Source organism: Onychomys torridus, chromosome 1 (genome assembly GCF_903995425.1).
Source record: "Onychomys torridus chromosome 1, mOncTor1.1, whole genome shotgun sequence".
NCBI classification, from domain to species: domain Eukaryota; kingdom Metazoa; phylum Chordata; class Mammalia; order Rodentia; family Cricetidae; genus Onychomys; species Onychomys torridus.
The window spans coordinates 175,203,050-175,221,304 of NC_050443.1; the positions used below are offsets into that span (position 1 = coordinate 175,203,050).

Genomic DNA, 18,255 nt, shown 5'->3' on the forward strand with positions numbered 1-18,255 from the left:
TCTGACTGCTATTAAAGCATGTCACTGTTTCCAGAGTCCCAGCTGCTGCAGTAGAGGGTGGGATTTCTGAGGCAGGTATAAAAAAGACCAACATTCTTCATGGATATTTTTGTCTCTGTTAAGATGGACTGAGCTTGTTCATTCTCTAATTTTTTGAAATCCCTTTTCAGTTGAACATTGGTTATATTATTTATTTCTCTTATCTACTTATGGAAAGAACTCTGTAAATAAATACAAGGTTCCTTTGAAATAACCATCACGACGAAGCCTCACCAAGACCCCTCTCTCCCCGAGCTGGCTTTCTCAAGAGCAGGATGCTGGTCTCTGCTGGTCTTCTGGTTAGCCTTATTAGAGGGATAGCCATGGCCTCAGTCCAGCTTCTCTTCACCCCACCTGAGCAATCTGCCCTTCCCTCCTTTGCCCCGTTTTTCTAAGTGCTTTTGTTACTTCAGTTGAGGGGGTGTTTTCCCACCCGCACAAACGGGACATATAAAATCTGTCAGCCCTAGGTCCCGTGTAGCTGAAACTAGCTTTTGTGTTCTGGCAAATTTGTATGTCAGAAATGCCAGTTCAAGAACTGAAGTGTGTTCTGGGGACTTTCTCAGAAGCAGGTGCTGTTAACATTGTCTTTTCCGTGATTACACTTCTTATCATTTACAAGGCTTTTGAATGATGCGCGGATAACACATTAAGTAAAAGAATCTTAGAGGAGAAAGGGCATATAAATTGAAAGTCAGTGCTTGAGTGTGTGTCTCCCCATTTTTCTTAAAAAAGAAATACAAATTTATTCAAAATGCCCGTGATTTACGATGAGTTGCGCAGGAGCTATCAGAATTTCTCTCTCTGTCTCCCTCTCTCCTATTTCTCTGGAATGGTGGGCACAGCGACAAAAGAAAACATGAAAATCTGATTGCCCTCCATCACCAGAATGAGGACTAATGAGGCATGCAGAGCATTGTCAAGACATGTCTATACATTTCAACCACGTTAATATTTTATTTAGCTGTCAGTACACAACAAACGCTATCACCTGTCCTTTCAGAGCTGATCAGTACTTAGGAAATTGCCTTCTGAGGGACCACAGCTCAGGCCTCAGAAACCAAGTGGACGTGCCATTTCTGGCTGGTCATCCAAGCCCACTTTTCCGCCCAAGTACATCAGTTGAATTTGTCTTTTGCTAAAGATGTTAAAAATAGTAATGTCTCATGTCAGTAGCAATAATGAAGGGAAAGATAAGCTTTAATGGCATTATGAGAATCATTATGTTTAATTTATCACTAATTAATGCTGACAGGTTTCATATGCCTTGGGTTGCTTTCAAGTGAATGTTACTGCGCTTTTTTTTTAAATTGTGTGTACACATCCCTCCTCATTCATTCATTTTGATTCTGACGATTTACACAGCTTTCTGTCTTCTAGGTTCCCTCCCCATATGGTCCCTCCCCATCATACTCTCCACACGACCGGCATCCCCCATCCGGCCATTGTCACACCAACAGTCAAGCAGGAATCCTCACAGAGTGACGTCGGCTCACTACATAGCTCGTAAGTGCTACCATTGTTGTTTCATACTCTGTGGTAGCTTTCTGGCTGAGGTCAGCTTCTCCTGGTGGGCCCTAGTAAGCACCCAGTCCATATGGCCTCTGGCTTCCCCATAAAGGAGGACATGCTCTCTAGCAGGCCTCACTAATTGTCACACTGCTGCTCAGAACAGAGACCTCCCTGGTGTGTATTTGGAGAGACTGCGGATTGCATTTGGAGCTTTGTTCCGCAAGCCGGACAGAGCCCTGGAGAGTGGGGTCTACCACCCTGTGCTGTCCCTCTACTCTGGGGAAATGTCTGTTTGCAAATTACAAGGGAGTGATTTCAGAATCTCTCACCAGCCCAGCCTTCTCCTCCAACTGTTTGTGGCCCATGGCCCACACTCTGGGGTGGGAAGGTCTGAAAGTGGACATGAACTTTTGATCTGAAACTGCCAGGTTTGGGTAGGAAGGAGAAGGAACGAAGGCTCTGCTTTGGGGGACGCTGACTGCATTGTTGTTTATCGGATGCTGTGTGTCCTTCTCTTTTTGTCTCTATCCAGAAAGCATCAGGACTCCAAAAAGGAAGAAGAAAAGAAAAAGCCCCACATAAAGAAGCCCCTTAATGCATTCATGTTGTATATGAAGGAGATGAGAGCGAAGGTGGTGGCCGAGTGCACACTCAAGGAAAGCGCAGCCATTAACCAGATCCTCGGTCGCAGGGTAGGTGGCCCTCTGTGGAGAGAACCACAGAGTGCACGATGTGACAGGTGTCCCTTTACACCTTGCTCTGTAGAGCATTGCCCCCAACCTGCCACTCTGAGTCCTTGTATGGCTTCCATTGGTCAAGACCACTGTACTTTTGAACAGCATTTAGGATAGCCACATCCTTCATCTTCCTGCTGCAGACACAACCCAGGACAGCAGGGCATAGAGGGCAGATGTATTTCCTCTGGGTACATTGTTAGTGCCAGGACCAAGCAAGCTGCCGGTATCTGCACATTCTGCCATGTCTGGGTCGTCTTATGCCCCCATAGCATCATGTCTCATTTATTGCTATGATGTAGTTTGTGACTTTCTGCATGTCTTTCTCTCCCTGTCCCATGTTCTTTGCAGTGGCATGCCCTGTCCAGGGAAGAGCAAGCAAAGTACTATGAGCTGGCCCGGAAGGAACGACAGCTTCACATGCAGCTGTATCCCGGCTGGTCCGCGCGGGATAACTATGTATGTGGACTGCTACCTAGAGAATTCAGTCTTTGTGGCTATATTGTGTGTCTGTACAGACCCAGAGGATGTGTTATTGTCTACTTGAACCAAGCTTCCTGACCATTCGTTCTGTCTACTTCTGGGACCTGTCCCTTACTCCTAATCAAGGAGCTTGGTTTTCAAAGTGACTCCATTATGTTAGCAGATGATCATTCCTCAGGAAGCAGGGAGGAAGCTGGCATCTATGTTCCTACACAGGAATCTGGAGACTGATTTTGGGGGGCAGGGGTCTGTACTTTTTTGCCTACCTCTTAGAAAAAGTGGAGCTCCAAAACACATCCAAAAGGACTTGCATTCCAGATTAAGCCCTGCCATCAGTGATGTAGCTCTATAGAAACCACACTAGATGGAGGGGTGGGGTATATTTAACTCCTCACAGGCCTTCCAGCAGGGCCTGTAGCCTCAGGGAGGAAATCCAAGCCAGTTGTCACAGGGGCTGGAAGCCTGTTTCATCCCGAGAAAGGCATGATGGGAATATTCCTGACAGTAGCCAGTAGACGTCATCTTTTGGTAGGGGAGATGAAATGAGAAGGGTGTGTGTCACATGCCTCATCTGTCACGTGATATGTGTGCTTCTGGGCTCTGTTGGCAAATCAAGATTTCCTGATTTTCTCTCTTGGCTTCTTAAACATCATCTTAACAGGACTGTTGTTTTTACTACTGCATTGATGTCACACAACAAATTCACTGTTCTAGAGCCCTCTGTCACTCACTTCTCACCATTAGATCTGATCCTGTGTTTTACCCAGCAGCTCTAAGTTCTGGGCTTCTTCCCTCTCTGGGTGGGTGGAATGTCCCTTGCTTTGTCTCTTTCCTGCATCATATTTTCTCTCATGAAATGTCTCCTCCACCCACTCTGTCAAAATCAAACCTGCCTTGCTGCCATCACAGGCTCCCTTCCCTCTTGGGAAGGTCACAGAGGCAGGAGAGTGCCTGATGGTGCCATTGGGACGGTGGGAAGATGGACTCCGTTCCATTGGTATCCTCTTTGGAAGGGCTAGCTCTTTGAATTTCTTTCCCTCTTTTTCCTCATACCTGTAAGGCTGGAGCTGGCTCACCTGGGCTTCCCAGCTGTGCCCCTACCCATGACCCTCAGGCCTCCCTGCCCCAGACAGCATTTTCACTCTTGAGAGAGCAGCCAACCCTTGTCCTCAACAGATAAGCGTCATGAGCTCTTAGCTATATGAGACCTTTCTGCTTGTCTTTGTGTGTGCTGCTAGGACACCTTTCTTCTGGGGCTGAAAGGAAGAGACAAGGAGTTGAACCCTCCCACAGACTGTCTTGTGTACCCAAGCTAATCCCAGGTGACACTTCAGCAGCTGGCACCCTCCTGTACATAGTCAACCATATCATCTCAAGACAGCTGTCCCCTGACTTCTAGGAGCTCACAGAGTTCAACTCTAACCCAATCCTGACTCCTTCCTTACACATCCAATCCTGGAGTCATCAAGAAGGTATCCCAGAGCAGGATTCAGCTTCTCTATAGCTACCATATCCCAAGACATCCTAGGCCTCTGTGTCTTCATAGGATCTTCACATAAAGACTGCCCAGTGTGGACTATGTGCCATGTGCACTAGGGCAGGGTAGATGATGCCTCCTGGGGGTTGCACAGTCACACTTGGTGACAGCGTCCGAAGCATCTGTGTTTGGCTTGCAGGGGGTCATTCTGTGATGTGCTTTCTAGATTTTTCAGAAGGTCCACATGCCACTTGCGCTGACTTGCACTCTGCATTGGAAGGTGGCTCGGATGATAGGGAGCTGCTGAGGGGAGAAGGGTGGAGTGGATGTAGGGCTTCAGGAACTTGCAGCTTCCTGTTTGAACATCCCGTGACACATGTGTGGGAACGCATGCTCGCTCCTTCCTTCCAGGCTCCAGGGAACACATTTGGGGCAGGGAGCTCGTACCTGAAGCTCTTTTGAGTTTGGTGGTGGTGGGAACTTGCTAGAGTTCCTTCTTAACCAACCTGACAATGGAGGTTCTGCAGAAGAAGTGGTCCCCTTATAGCTCACGTCTTCTTCCACAAAAGCACCATCCCTATCCACTAGAAGCCAGTGGTCTGTACAGCACTTTGCTTAGTCATAGACATGACCTGCATCCCAGGTGTCAGTACACAGCAGAGAATTCTATAGGGAACCAGGAGATGGCCCTGGAATGTGTATGGGGGAGGAGAGAGGGAGATAAGGCACCCCCAGGCTAGACCACTTTCCTTCTGGCTCCTCTTGCCCACTCTGAGAGAGCCACATGGCATGCTCCCATTGTTTTTCCTTTGTGTGCCAAGAAACATAAGAGGATTTGTTGGATAGCTGCATGGAGAGCCATAGCACATGTCCCCAGTGACCCAGACCCCAGACCCCTAGAGGGTAGAACAGCTGTCTCTGAAATAGTTGGACTCATCCTGTCCTTTTCTTTTGGGTATCAATGTCACTGTCGCATGAAAACCTTTAAGCAGAGGTGACGACATTTACATATTCTGAAGCACAGATCTGTAGGACCACAGCTGCCTCACATGGGCCAGAGAGGCTCCCTACAGCCTCACAGTGGGACAGTGTGCCCCAGAGCCTTGCTCGCTCACTTGATAGGGCCAAGCTGGCAGTGGCAGTGACTTAAGGAAGTCTCCTCACCTTTGAGATATTAGAAGGGCTTCTCTCAAGGGTCTCAAGACAGGACTCGGTAGAAGGCTCGGCCCATGGCTGAGGGCAGTGCTTTGAGACCATTGGGTTTGCACTTTAGCCCCACCTCATCTAACTGTGCCAACTCAAGAACATTGCCTTGCCTCTCTGTACCTGCTTCCTCGTTTGTGATGAGTGATGAGGATACACATGTGCTCTGTAGAGTTGTTGCCAGTTGGGTCACGCCTGGCTCCTAATGTGTACTTGACAAACACTGGCCATTGTGTTAGGAGTGGCTGTTATAATGAAGAGCTAACCTTATGACAGTCCATAATTTTAATACTTGCTAGGAGCTAGCCATTTTAACAGCATGATAATATGCGTTATATAGATGCCATGGTTTGCCACAGTTTGCCTTAGAATTTTTCAACTTCATGGTGGCATGGAAGCACACCATACAACTGTTCTATTCTCCACATTTAAGAAAGCAGGCAGTCAGTGGCACAAACCATTCAACACTTTTTGATAAGGCAGGCTTCATGGTAGATGACTTTGCCCGCCCGTAGGCTGCCCTGTGTGTGTTTGAAGTGGGCTGGGCTACGCTGTGATGTCCTGAGAGCTGGGCATACACATGCATTTGTGAATGATGACCTCCGTGACCAGTGATGTATTTGTTGGAGTGCAATCCGAGGAATACCTGTATCTAACGTTAGAGAATGGGACAGCGCGTCCCCTTGCATGTCCATCCTGTGATTTTGAAAGAAGCCCAGGTAACGACTGGTTCTCCCCTGAACCTCCCTCCCACTCCTTTCCATCTTGTAAAGGAAGGATCATACTGCATTCCTGAAAGAAACCACCACTACCGGAGAACTAGAGTGGTTTCTCTCTCAACTCAGGACAGGGAGGGAGGAACACTTGGGCTTTCATGGTGAGAGGCTGTGGGGCAGGTAGGGCAGCTGTGAACCACTGGAGGCTTCCAGATTTCTCTGTGGCCCTTGGAAGTGTGCTCATCTTGCTTCCCACCATACTCCCCATCCCTTCCTGAGTCTTACTTGCCTCTTTCTCTCCCCTTTATGGAGTCAGATGCCCTGGGTTAGGTTGAAGATGAATGAAGGCCATGAGGTCTTCCCACATCTACCTACTGGCCTCCCCTTTTCTCTAAGAAATGTACATCCCTCCAGCTAAGCAGAGTTCAAGGGTTAGGTTCATGGGTGGCAGATTGCATAGACGTGGGAGATAGGTGGAGATAGCAAGCTGGTCCCTCCTGGTTCTCCTGCCATGTGAGTCCAGACATCTCCCTGCTTGTCCATTTTTTGACCTAATTTCCTGTGTTTCATCTGTTCATCCAGGGGAAGAAGAAGAAGAGGAAACGGGACAAGCAGCCGGGTGAGACCAATGGTGAGTGACAGTGTTCAGGGTGACGGAAGGAATACTGGTTGGAGGGCCACTCTTACGTCAGGCTTCCGCTGGGGGAGGCAGGAGAGATCCAAGGCCAGGATGTTGGGGGAACCTATCTTAGGGAGCCTTTTTTGTTTATGCATTTAATTAATTGCTTCATGACTGCCCTTTTAAAGCTAGTAACATCCATTGTTGCATGAAAAGCCCGTTGTAATTCTGGCGGAATGTGTTTTTAAATGACTGCCAAGCCTGTAACTGGAGAGCCAGTGGTCGGCATGCCTCTGCAGGGCTTTGGACAGCCTGCTTATGGATGTGTCTGAGAAGGGATGAGGAGGGGCCTGGGGGCCAGGAGGAGCGTGTGTGAGTGCTGGGGTAACTGGCTGTTCCTGAATGTTCCAATGCATGCCTTTACAGTGGTAAATTGCACCCATTTTAAATTAAGGAGGTTTGTCATTCAGTAGAAGAAACTAGAAATACTGCATAGGCAATCAAGGTCCCTTGGAGAAGGCCAGGCTTTTACAGACAAACAAAAATTTTGAAGACTTTGTGTAATTTGTTCTTTTTTTTCAGAACACAGCGAATGTTTCCTAAATCCTTGCCTTTCACTTCCTCCGATCACAGGTGCTAATGTCCTTTTGAGTCATTAAAATAGTTGATAAACTGTTTTTTCATTTTTCTTGCCATTTATAGTTTTATTAACATTAAACACGTATGAGATTTGAACATCCTTTAAAATGATCATCTACACGGTTTCATTATGTTTCAGTAGATTTTTTTTTCCAGTTGCTTTGGTTGGTTTTATTTATTTTTTATTTTAACTTCTGTTTCATTTATTTATTGTTCCCATAACAGTTGTCTAAGCATCGACGACAGTGGTTTAGAGCTGAACTAACTGTGCAAATTGAATATGCAGTATTTCTTTAAAAGAGACTGGTAAAGAAAAAAATGGAAAAAATTCAGTAATAAACCTCCTTAATCTAATGGCTTTTTCCGTTGCCCACTAAGTTTCCTCACGCCCGCATGCAATTGCAGTATGATTATTTTTCCCTTTGCTTTTTGTTTATTTATTTATTTTTGTTTGTTTGTTTGTTCTTCCTTTTGCCTTTTATCATCTGCAAATCTGCTAGCCGTTTACTGACTGCCTGCTTCCACGTCCCTAGGAGCTTCTAACACTTAACAGCTCATCCTATGGCCTGTTTACCCTGTCTCCCCTCAATATTAATGAAAATAGATTAAAAAAAAAAAGACAAACTTCCCAAAAGCTGCAATATCCCAATACCCACAACCTTTTTCTTTCTTTCTTTCTTTCTGTTTCGTTTCATTTTGTTCTGTGTTTATTTATAGCTTTTTGTTGTTGTTTCTTTTCAAAACTGTGGTACTCAGAAGAAAAAAGCATGTGATGAACTTAACTCCTTCCCTCGCTTTATTTTCTTCTTTGAGAAAAAGAAAATTGAGAATTAAAAACAAAACAAAAAAACAGAAGTAAACAAAAAGGAAAAAATAATCGAAAGAGCACTTTCTTGCCTATGGCCGTCCTAAGGGCGGCTCGAACCGGATCTGACCGTCCTTGATAAGGGATACTGCAGCTTTATTTGCAACAGCTAATTTCACAAGTTGAATAAGTGTGATTTTTACCTTTTTTTTTTTTTAATAATTAAAGTTTTAAAAAAAGAAAGAAAAATCAATATTTTGCTATTAGTAACCCAGTCTTTGATTTATTCCCTTTTTTATTTTTATTTTTTTCTTGTTTGTATCTCTCTCCCCCTTCCCTCCCCCCCCTCTCTCTCTCTCTCTCTCTCTCTCTCTCTCTCTCTCTCTCTCTCTCTCTCCCTCCCTCCCTCTCTCTCCCTGCCTCCCACGTCCTCCTCCTCTGCTCGCTCCTTTCTTGAACTCATTCAGACCTGAGCGCTCCTAAGAAATGCCGAGCGCGCTTTGGCCTTGATCAACAGAATAACTGGTGCGGCCCCTGCAGGTGTGTATAGTCTCCCAGATTCGCTGTGCCGGTTTGCAGCTCTCTCCTTTCTCCCCTCTGGCCTGTTGCTTTGTAGCTTTGTGTGTGGATCATAGGAAATACCAGGGAGCGGGGACACTGCCAGTGTGTGGGCTCCACGAGGGATGTGCTTGTCTGCCAGCTGCTGCTAGCCAGAATGCCACTGTAAAACAGTGTGTGCCTCCTCAGGGCCGAGACTCAGACTCCGGCGTGCCCTCGACCAGGGAATGTTGCCTGCCAACCCCCTTCCTTGTGACTGCCTAGGATGTGCTCATCCTGGCCTAGGTAGAAGCCGATGACGTCACCTTCTCCCCCCTTTTCTCTTTCTCTCTCTCTTTTTATTTATTTTCCATTGTTGTTTTTTGTTTTGTTTTTTGTTTTGTTTCTGGTTGTTGTTTTCCTGTGTGTGTGTGTGTAGTGTGTGTGTGTTTTATTGTTTTATTTGATTTATTTTTTGGTTTGGCTCATAGAAGCCCCCTCCTTTCAAACCCTTGATGAAGGACGATTGTCAAGTAGAACCCAGATGATGCAGAAAACAGTTAGCGGAGGTCTCACATCCGACTGAGCACGACCCACCATTGTGTTGTATTTTTTTTTTTTGTGTTTACCTTATGCTAACAGATGCAAATACTCCAAAGAAGTGTCGGGCACTGTTCGGGCTTGACCGACAGACTTTATGGTGCAAACCCTGCAGGTACATGACCATTCCGAGGCCTTGGGAACAATCAGAGCCTTCTGTCCTTCTGCTACTTAGTGGGTCGATTTATTTTGCCCTCATTCACATCTACTTTCCCAACATCAATAACTAATAAACTCTCATTCTTCAGATTTCCCTTGCTAATTTCATACCGTTTCCTTTTCCCTCTTTCCTCCTTGTTCTTGTGAAGAACATGTCCCTGGTGGTGGCGAGGGCTGACAGCCATGACCTTACCACACAAAGACAGGCACTGAGGCTCCGGCTTTGAAAGCCAGCGTCCTGGAACTGGCCAGCTTAGTGAATGACGCAGAGAGCCACTGGGCCTTCTCCAGGCCTGAAAGAGTCAGAACTTACATTGGCAGTGATCATGTTCCCGCGCACTTTGTTAAAGGTGTTGATGGAAGTGCATTGGGGCAGGCTTCTTTAAAAAAAAAAACCCTGTTTTTCTCTCTCTCCCCCCACCTCCCTTTGTTGTTTTATGTTTAAAGCACTTATCTGTATGGAGGAGCTCGTTAGCTGACATTGTTTTACAGTGCTGAAAAAGAAGCGTGGCATTGAATGGCGTGCACCAGCTAACAGCCTGTGGGCAGCGAGGGCTGCAGCATTGCCTGCAGAGCAAACAGTCCACTGTGACTATATGCAGGAGTAGCGTGGGTCCCCACATGCGTCAGATCAGTCCAGAAGAGTCCAAATTGAGCCCCATGATCTGCCTGCAGTTTTCCCAACTCAGGGTGCTGGCAGAGAAGGTGTAGATACTTTCTTCTTGGTGGAGGGATGTGCTCTAGTACCCATCTCCTTTCCTTTCCTTTTAACGACCACCTTTGGTTAAATTTGTTGTTTCTTTGTTCTGATACAAGCAGTCTTTGAATTTGGAATATTATGATGGTAGGTATCTCAACCCCCACACACGTCCCTGTTTGTAGTGCCTCCCCCGTCACATGTCCCTCTTCTCCATCCCCGTACCGTGCTCCGTGTCTAGACGTTAGATCAGATGTTCATCCCATCACATGCATGCCCACGAGTCTGCTGTGTCTCCTTCTCTGGTGCCAGTATGAGAGATTGCTGACCACATAAGACCCCAGGGAGTGAGGGCCAGGGAATCATCGCTGACAGAAAGCTACACAGATGTCCCTGTGCCCTGGAGTAAGGGAATTGGGCCTTAGACACACACCCAGCAGCACAGCAACTTCCTGTGAGCAGACAGCATTCAGAGATGACAGATCCTACAGAGCATCTCCAGGGACTTCATGAGAAAGTTGTAAAAGGATGTTAGGTATTAAATCAGGGGGAGCCAGGGAGGTCAGGGACCTGCTTTCCTCTTGCCCGCGCCCCCACAGTGAGGCTGGTACCAGTAGCGGCCTCATAATTTTATCCCTGAATGGTTATTTATGAACTGTTGCTTTTGGTTTCAGATCAGCTTCTGCAAACTTAGCCTTGGCTTCTTTGGAAGCTGCTACTGACATTAGCAAGGATAGACCACCCCCACCTGACCTTCCCCCACCCCCCATCCTCAAATATAACCCATCTTTGCTTAAATCCATGGTGGGTTATCTTCCTCCAACCAGGAATTTCTTGATACTTTTCCCACCACCACCAACAATAATTTTTAATTGAGTTTTTATTTTGTTTTGCCAGATTAAACTCTTTGTCCTTCAGCAGCTTGGTTCTCTAAAACACGCATTGAGGGCTGACTGTCTATAATGCAGCATTTCTGTTGTCAAAGAGGCTGAAATGTCCCTGGACAGAGGGCAGGAAGTCCCGCAGGCCCCTGACACTACCCAGCCTTCTTTCTGGCCTCAGCCCCTAGGAAGTTCTTGCTGCCATTTTTTCTTCTGTTTTGGACTTTTTTTTTTTTTTTTTTTGGCTATAAATGTTTTAGCAAGCTTATTCCTGCTGCTCGTTTGAGGAGGATCTTCCAAAATAAGATCAGGAAACACCCTTAGAATTGTATACAGGAGAAGCTACACATGGCTACTTACAAGACACCTCTAAAAATGGGGCATGTCACAGTATGGAGCTTGAACAAGGAGTTACCCATTCCCCTTCTCTAATGAATTATTGCATGATGTAGGGGACCCTCAGGGGATCTCGCGCATGCAGGGAGACGTGCTGGGCAGATGCACACCATTGCAGGCATGGTGGCAGGGGCAGTGACCAGTAATTGACAACCCAGACGCTGCATCCACATGGAGAGTTTATTATAATAGATGAAGAGAAAGATAGGAAAGAAGAAACAGAGAGAAAGAGAGAGAGAGGTTGAGGGTGCACACTTCGAGGGAGGAAAAGCAGAAGAGAGAGCGGAAGTTGAGGAGTTTTTCCTTAGAATGAGGCTTTTACATCAGGACACAGGGCAGCACCAAGGGGCGGGACTTCAAGGAGTGGATCAGAATATTAACACCTTCTCCAGCTCTTTCTTTACACATTGTCATAATCACTAAGACAGATGGTAAAATCAATAGGACATTCAGAAAACAAACAAAAAAATCAATACACACACACAGAAAAGTGAATGGAGGCATTTTTTGACCCATCCTGATGTGTGTATTCCAGCTACCTTTGGCTCAGCCAGCCCTACTGGGGGAACATCAGTCCACCACCATAGTCTCCCTGTCCTGTGTTCAAATGCTCCCCACACAGCATTTCCGCATGACCTGGAAAGGAGGGTAGGAGGGGTGAGGAGAGCCTTAGCAATGCTCCTAGCCAGTCAGGACTCAGGTTCTAATTTTATTTGGCATTTAAGGACATCCTAACCAGACTGTTTTGAGCCCACCAAGTTGCTTCCCTGTCTTCTTGTCCCTGACCTAACGGAGCCTGGAATGCTGCTTCCTGCTTCCCTCTGGCTGTCCCTCACTCCCTGTCCTCCCTCTCCACCCTCCTTCCTCCCTCTGTTTTGCTTCCTCCCTCCCCAGCCTCACCTTCTTTTCTTCTTCCTGTTTTCAAAATGCATGAAGATCCTAGTTTGTGAGCATGCTTTGATCTGCAGGCTAGGGTGGTTTAAAATGGAGAGGTTAAACTGTTGGTTTCATCCCTGGGATGGGAGCAGAACCCAGCCTGTACCAGTCTGTCCAGGGAGAGAAAGGAAGCCTGCTAGTCAGGCTAAGAGGGGACCATCCTTGCTCCTCTAGAGTTCCTTCCGGCCAAGACAGGCCTGGCCTCAAGGCCACTTACCCCAGAACTCAGGCTCTGGGAGGCAGGGAGGACTGAGCCTGCCCTCTCCGCCCTTTTCTCCTTTCCTCCCTCCTACCACTCTCCAGAGTCCATGCCCCGTGCCCCATGCTCTGGGCCTAGACCAGAAGAAGAACTGATACAGTACAGCCCCATCCTTGCAAATGCCAGGGACACTGTCCCATGTGGGGGTTGCCGTCAAATAGGCAGCATCTTGGAGGCTCTTCCGTGACCTGTTGCTGGCCCGTGCTCACACACTTGGTTTGGGATGGAGCAGTACCCACCCATCATGGTTCTGATACTATATTGAAGTCTTGAATGAGCACATTCCCAAGTCTGAATTGTTTTTACAGCATTAGTGGGTTGATCCCCTGGATCACTTTTCCTACTAAGTAGGTTCCGGTTCCATCAGCCAGCGATTAATGGTGGGCAAGGCTTTGAAGTCACTTGCCTGATTTCTTGAGTTGGTTTTCCCCTCCTTATTCTTTGATAAGTCAGAAAGGCTCTGAAATTCTCCTTCCTCCCTCCTACACAAATGGGTTGTGGAGAGGGGAGACTATGGTTCTGGTGTAGGGCAGATTTAGTCTTTCTGGTTCAAACCCTGATCCCAAGGTCCCTCCTGCCCCTTCTTCCCGTCACTTCTCTGTGACTGGCTTGTGCTGTGCACTTGACTTCCTGACCTCAGCCTATGACAAGGGCAGGGCACCCCTGTGTACCATTCTTACTCCGGACAACCTTCTCACTAGGAGGTGGGGAAGCCCCAAATCTTTAAGGGGGAAAAAACAAAACCAAAAATATTTAAAACAAAAAACAACTTTGAATCTTAATTTTATCCACAACCTGCAGGCCATGTCAACCAGTTATTCTCGTACTTTTGAATCATTTTCTGTTTTTCTTATTCTCCCCTCTCCCCTGCCTTTGTTTACCCTCTTCTACCTGTTTTTTGGTGGTTCTTCTTTCTTTTTTTTCCTTTTTGGTTGGTTTTGTTTTTTCAGTTTGGTTTGGTTTGGTTTGGTTCTCCCCCCACTCCCCTCCCCTCTCACCTGATTCTGACCTCTCGATTTGGTGTGGTTCGTAACAGACAAGCCCCAAAGCTCTTTGGGAACCCGCTGCCTCAAGGTGGTGGTGTGTTAAAACCTTTAAGCCCCCTGCTAGTGCTGCCTTTAGCTATGTGGGCTCAACAGTCAGCATTCTGAGGGTTTCATATTGATAAAAGGCCACTGGGGAAGGGGCTTTCTTTCTCTTTTAAATACACTCAGACATCATTGGAGGCTGGGGGTGGGGAAGGTGGGAAAAATCGGGAGGGCAGGCAAGAAGATGTGGTGGGAAAGGAAGGTCATTCTAAGCCTAAAGAAAAATAAATTATGTTAGCTTCATGTAGACAAAACCACTTCCTGGTGAATCTGTACCACCCTCTGCAGGTGACTTCCATTAGTCTGTTCACATATATTCCTGAAGGAGTGGGACCCTTGGGTGTCCGGTGAGGGCAGGGGGTGGATAAGACACCTTCATTGCTAGAGCAGGCATAGATACGGGAGCACACAGCCCCCCGAAGTCACTGCTTTAATTGCTCTATGCCTGCCTGGCAGGATTTGCAAGGGGGCATCCCTTAAGTGACATCAACTTTTTGTGAGCATTAGATAACTCTCTACCTTGACGTCTTTGCCCTTTATTCACAGATAACTCTCTCCCTGTTTCTAGGAGAAAAAAAAAGTGCGTTCGCTACATACAAGGTGAAGGCAGCTGCCTCAGCCCACCCTCTTCAGATGGAAGCTTACTAGATTCGCCTCCCACATCCCCGCATCTGCTAGGCTCCCCTCCCCAAGACACCAAGTCACAGACTGAGCAGACACAGCCACTCTCTCTCTCCCTGAAGCCCGACCCTCTGGCCCACCTGTCCATGATGCCACCGCCACCTGCGCTCCTGCTGGCTGAAGCTGCCCACGGCAAGGCCTCCGCCCTCTGTCCCAACGGGGCCCTGGACCTGCCACCCGCTGCCCTGCAGCCACCCATGGTCCCCTCCTCTTCGCTCGCACAGCCGTCAACATCTTCCTTACATTCCCACAACTCTCTGGCTGGGACCCAGCCCCAGCCTCTGTCTCTGGTGACCAAGTCTTTAGAATAGCTACACCTCGTCCACCGTCCCCTGCTTGATTGACGTGTTTCCTTCCGGTCCTTGGTTTGCCCCTTCCCCGCCTGGAAAGCTTTTGTTTTGTACTCTTAATTTTGTGCCACTGTGGCTACATGAGTTGATGTTTATCGAGTTCATTGGTCAATATTTGACCCATTCTTATTTCACTTTCTCCTTTTAAATATGTAGATGAGAGAAACCTCATGATTCTACCAAAATTTTTATCAACAGCTGTTTAAAGTCTTTGTAGCGTTTAAAAAAAAAAATATATATATATATATATACATAACTGTTATGTAGTTTAGATAGCTTAGTTTTAAAAGACTGATTAAAAAGTGAAAAGAAAAAAGAGAGAGAAGCAGTTTGGAAGCACCCTCCAGAAGGAGTTGGTTCTGTATTATTTGTATTAAATACGAGCTTGCGAGCCAATCACTTTACATCTCGGTTTTTAAACCACAAGGGCACGATGGATGCAGTGCCGTTTCTTTCTTTTTCTTTCTTTCTTTTTTTTTTCTGTGTGAAACAACTTTTATTGTGATGTTACTTGTTATTGTTTAAATGTACAGAAACAAAGGGTTAAAATGTGTTAATATACCTTGTTCCATGGTGTTGTTCTTTTGGGGGGAGGGGGACGCTACTCAACATGAATGGAATCAATGCTGTTGGACCAGTAGTATTTATTGTTTAGAGGTTGCTTGTACCTGAACGTCCGTCCCTTTTTAAGTATGTTTTTCTTTTTTTTTCTTGAAGCTGTATAAAGTCCCTCCCCCTTAGCATAAGCATCTTATATATAACAACTCATTTGTACAAGGTTTTTAAGTTTATATATAAAATGTGTATATATTTTTTTGTTTCCTTTTTTGGCTTTTGTTTGTTTGTTTGTTTGTTTCTGTGTAAAACCCAGATGCCACCAAATGGACAATAATAGTTGCATTAAGGATCGGTAGCATTAACAAAAGTTGCTTTAAAAGCCATTATGTAAAACAAGACTTGAACATTAGTGAGAGAATCTTAGCAGCTGTCTGAGCAGCCTTGGGAACCACCCTGTCGTCCCCCCCCCACGACCTCCTAGTCAATTGCCCTGTGCTCTTAGAACATGGACTGACCGTGTGCAAAACTTTTATGTGCCAAAATTCTCAGTGACTTTAGCTTTCTCCCTCTCTTTTGATGCTGTACTTTCTGTTCGCCATGTTTTGCTGTGATGTTACATAGATAGATTTGTATGTGGTTTTAATGTCACCTATAACAAAATGTGTTTGGTAGCAGACTGTCCAGAAAGCATTTTAAATGAAGAGGTCTAAACCCTTAAGGGCCAAAAATTCTGTATATTAGATTACTCTTAAATGAAAAAAAAAAAAAGAAAAAAAAAACCAGCTGCCGCTTTTATGTACACATATTACATACAAGTAGGTGGTGAACTTTAAAAACAAGAAAACCTAGGCATGCTGATGTTGTAAAATGCTGTACAAAGCTGGGACCTGTTCCTTCAGTGCCATCGTAGTTGACATGAAGCGATTGTAAAACTGTCTCCGGTTTTCTCTGGTTTATTAAAATGCTAACTATAACATTTTTTGTGAATACTTTGAATGTTTCCTAACAGTTGTGATGTTACTGTTCTGTTTGATGCTTATTCCAAGTTCCTTTTGAATGGTTTGGGAGCCATTTTTGTAATGAATAAATGTCCATGCTGTATAGTATCCGTAGCATGCCATTCTGGATTAATAAAAGCAACTTAGTATGTGCAGAGAAAGGCTGGTCACTTGCTTCTGTGGATTTGGGGTGGTGGTATCTCTTTTGGACACTGGACTTCCTCTGGAGGGAGATGGTGTAGGTAGTATGTGGTGGTGTGTGGTCTTAAAGCTTCTTGACTCCCTCTTCCCACCCTTGGTGAATGTTTGGTGTGCTGTGTGCACCTGGTTTATGTTATGTCTCATTTGCAGTGAAGACTCCTGTATGTAAAGGGACTTTTGGGTGTTTTATTCTATATCCCACTGTGTCACAGTAAAGGAACAAATGATGCTACTTTGACCATCACTTACTCATACCCTGTTTGTTGCACAGTGTGAAACAGAATTCAATTCCAGAAAGTGTGATTTAGTTCACTTAGAGTGGACTTAAGGAACAATGGGTACCACCAGAAGATGGTGAATGTGAGCCTTTCTTAACTAGTCACTACCTGAGGGAGGGAGGCAAGGATACAGGGTTCTGGTTTATCTAGAAATCATTAAGCAAACATCTTTTTAGAAAATTGGCATCCCATTCACATAGCTGTGCATGTGATTTACAGTTGTTCATGGAAGAAAGTGATTTGCACAACTGTGCGTGTAAGGGGTCTTGTTCTTCAGGGGACCCATGTTCTGGGTTATCTCCTGGAATGACTTCAAGTTGGTCACCATCACTGAGGAGGGAAGATCTTTGCAGTGAAGATCTTTCTGTGGTCACTGGCTGTCTCTTCTCACTGTTGGGTGGATGGAATATTTATTGTCCATGTGTCTAGGACCTCTGTGCCTTCTGAGGGTGGCAATTTCAGCCATCCCAGAAGCCCTTCATGTAGCTGCTACTTAAGATCAACTATGATATTCGGTCGAGAACTTTCGGGACCTGTGCTTTGCCTGAGCTAGCTGTTGGTCTGTGAATTTTCTGTATTTTGTTTTTGTCTGGCTTTGTACTCTGGTAAGGGAATCTCTGATTACCCTTCCCTACTGTATTCTGTGTCCAGGGACCAGATTGACCTTTGAGAACAGAAATAAGAACACTGTGTGCTATTGGTGGCAACGTGCCAACTTGTCTCTGTGCTTTTTCTCATTAATCCTACCACTGCTGGCGGAAGACTCCCCTGCTGGCCTCTGCCTTATTTCTAACAATGGATTGAGAAATACAATATATCTTGTCCAAGGCCACAGTTGGTAGAGGGGCGGGGGGGGAATTGGAGGGACTTCAGTGGAGACCTGGCTTCAAGCCATGTTCTCAACACCAAGTTAAGCCTTCACATGATCGAGATGTCCCTTCTCCTTGCTGGATATAATAGGACAAGCCTTCCTTGCTTCGCCTGAGCCTATCTCTGCCTCACCCACCTGTTCACTCTCAGGAAATCCAGCTCACAAGAGAGCGAGGTGCCCCGGAAGCATTGCTGTTCTTGTTGGGGGCTCTTCCTCAAGCCTCCGACCCCTCTGTAGACAGCACTTTCTCATGACCCCATCCTATGATGATAGGCCTTTTTATCTGTGCTCTTGAAGCCCTCCAGTCCTCTCACTTTAGCTCACTAGCTGCCACCACTCAGTGTTTTATCTCCTCTGGAGGCTCTAAGGCACAGCATTCTCCATGCACAGCAATGCTGACATTTTGGAGTGGTGCATTCATACTTGGAAGGACTTGTCCTGTGCAAAAGCAGTTTATTATCATTCCTGGCTTCTACCCTATGGATGGAAGCAGCACCCACCCTGTCCCCATCCCTCTGCCCCCTGACAACCAGGACAA

General features: G+C 46.1%; 1 protein-coding gene across 50 annotated transcripts in view; it reads left to right on the forward strand.

Annotated features, from left to right (window-relative positions):
- Tcf7l2 (transcription factor 7 like 2) overlaps window positions 1–16,177 on the forward strand; it is a 193,144-nt gene extending 176,967 nt beyond the window's left edge. For 7 of the 50 annotated variants that reach the window (XM_036172885.1, XM_036172875.1, XM_036172919.1 and 4 more), the window contains 7 exons: window positions 1,420–1,545; window positions 2,084–2,243; window positions 2,637–2,744; window positions 6,747–6,795; window positions 7,366–7,416; window positions 8,695–8,767; window positions 14,349–16,177. In XM_036172885.1, the coding sequence (XP_036028778.1) occupies window positions 1,420–1,545; window positions 2,084–2,243; window positions 2,637–2,744; window positions 6,747–6,795; window positions 7,366–7,416; window positions 8,695–8,767; window positions 14,349–14,772 (991 nt within the window). In that variant the 3' untranslated portion in view covers window positions 14,773–16,177. Of the gene's footprint in view, window positions 1–1,404; window positions 1,546–2,083; window positions 2,244–2,636; window positions 2,745–6,746; window positions 6,796–7,365; window positions 7,417–8,694; window positions 8,768–9,406; window positions 9,480–10,339; window positions 10,369–14,348 lie in introns of those variants that run through there. The other 43 variants (XM_036173007.1, XM_036173114.1, XM_036173096.1 and 40 more) reach the window with 23 other exon arrangements.
- The last annotated feature ends 2,078 nt before the right edge of the window (window positions 16,178–18,255 follow it).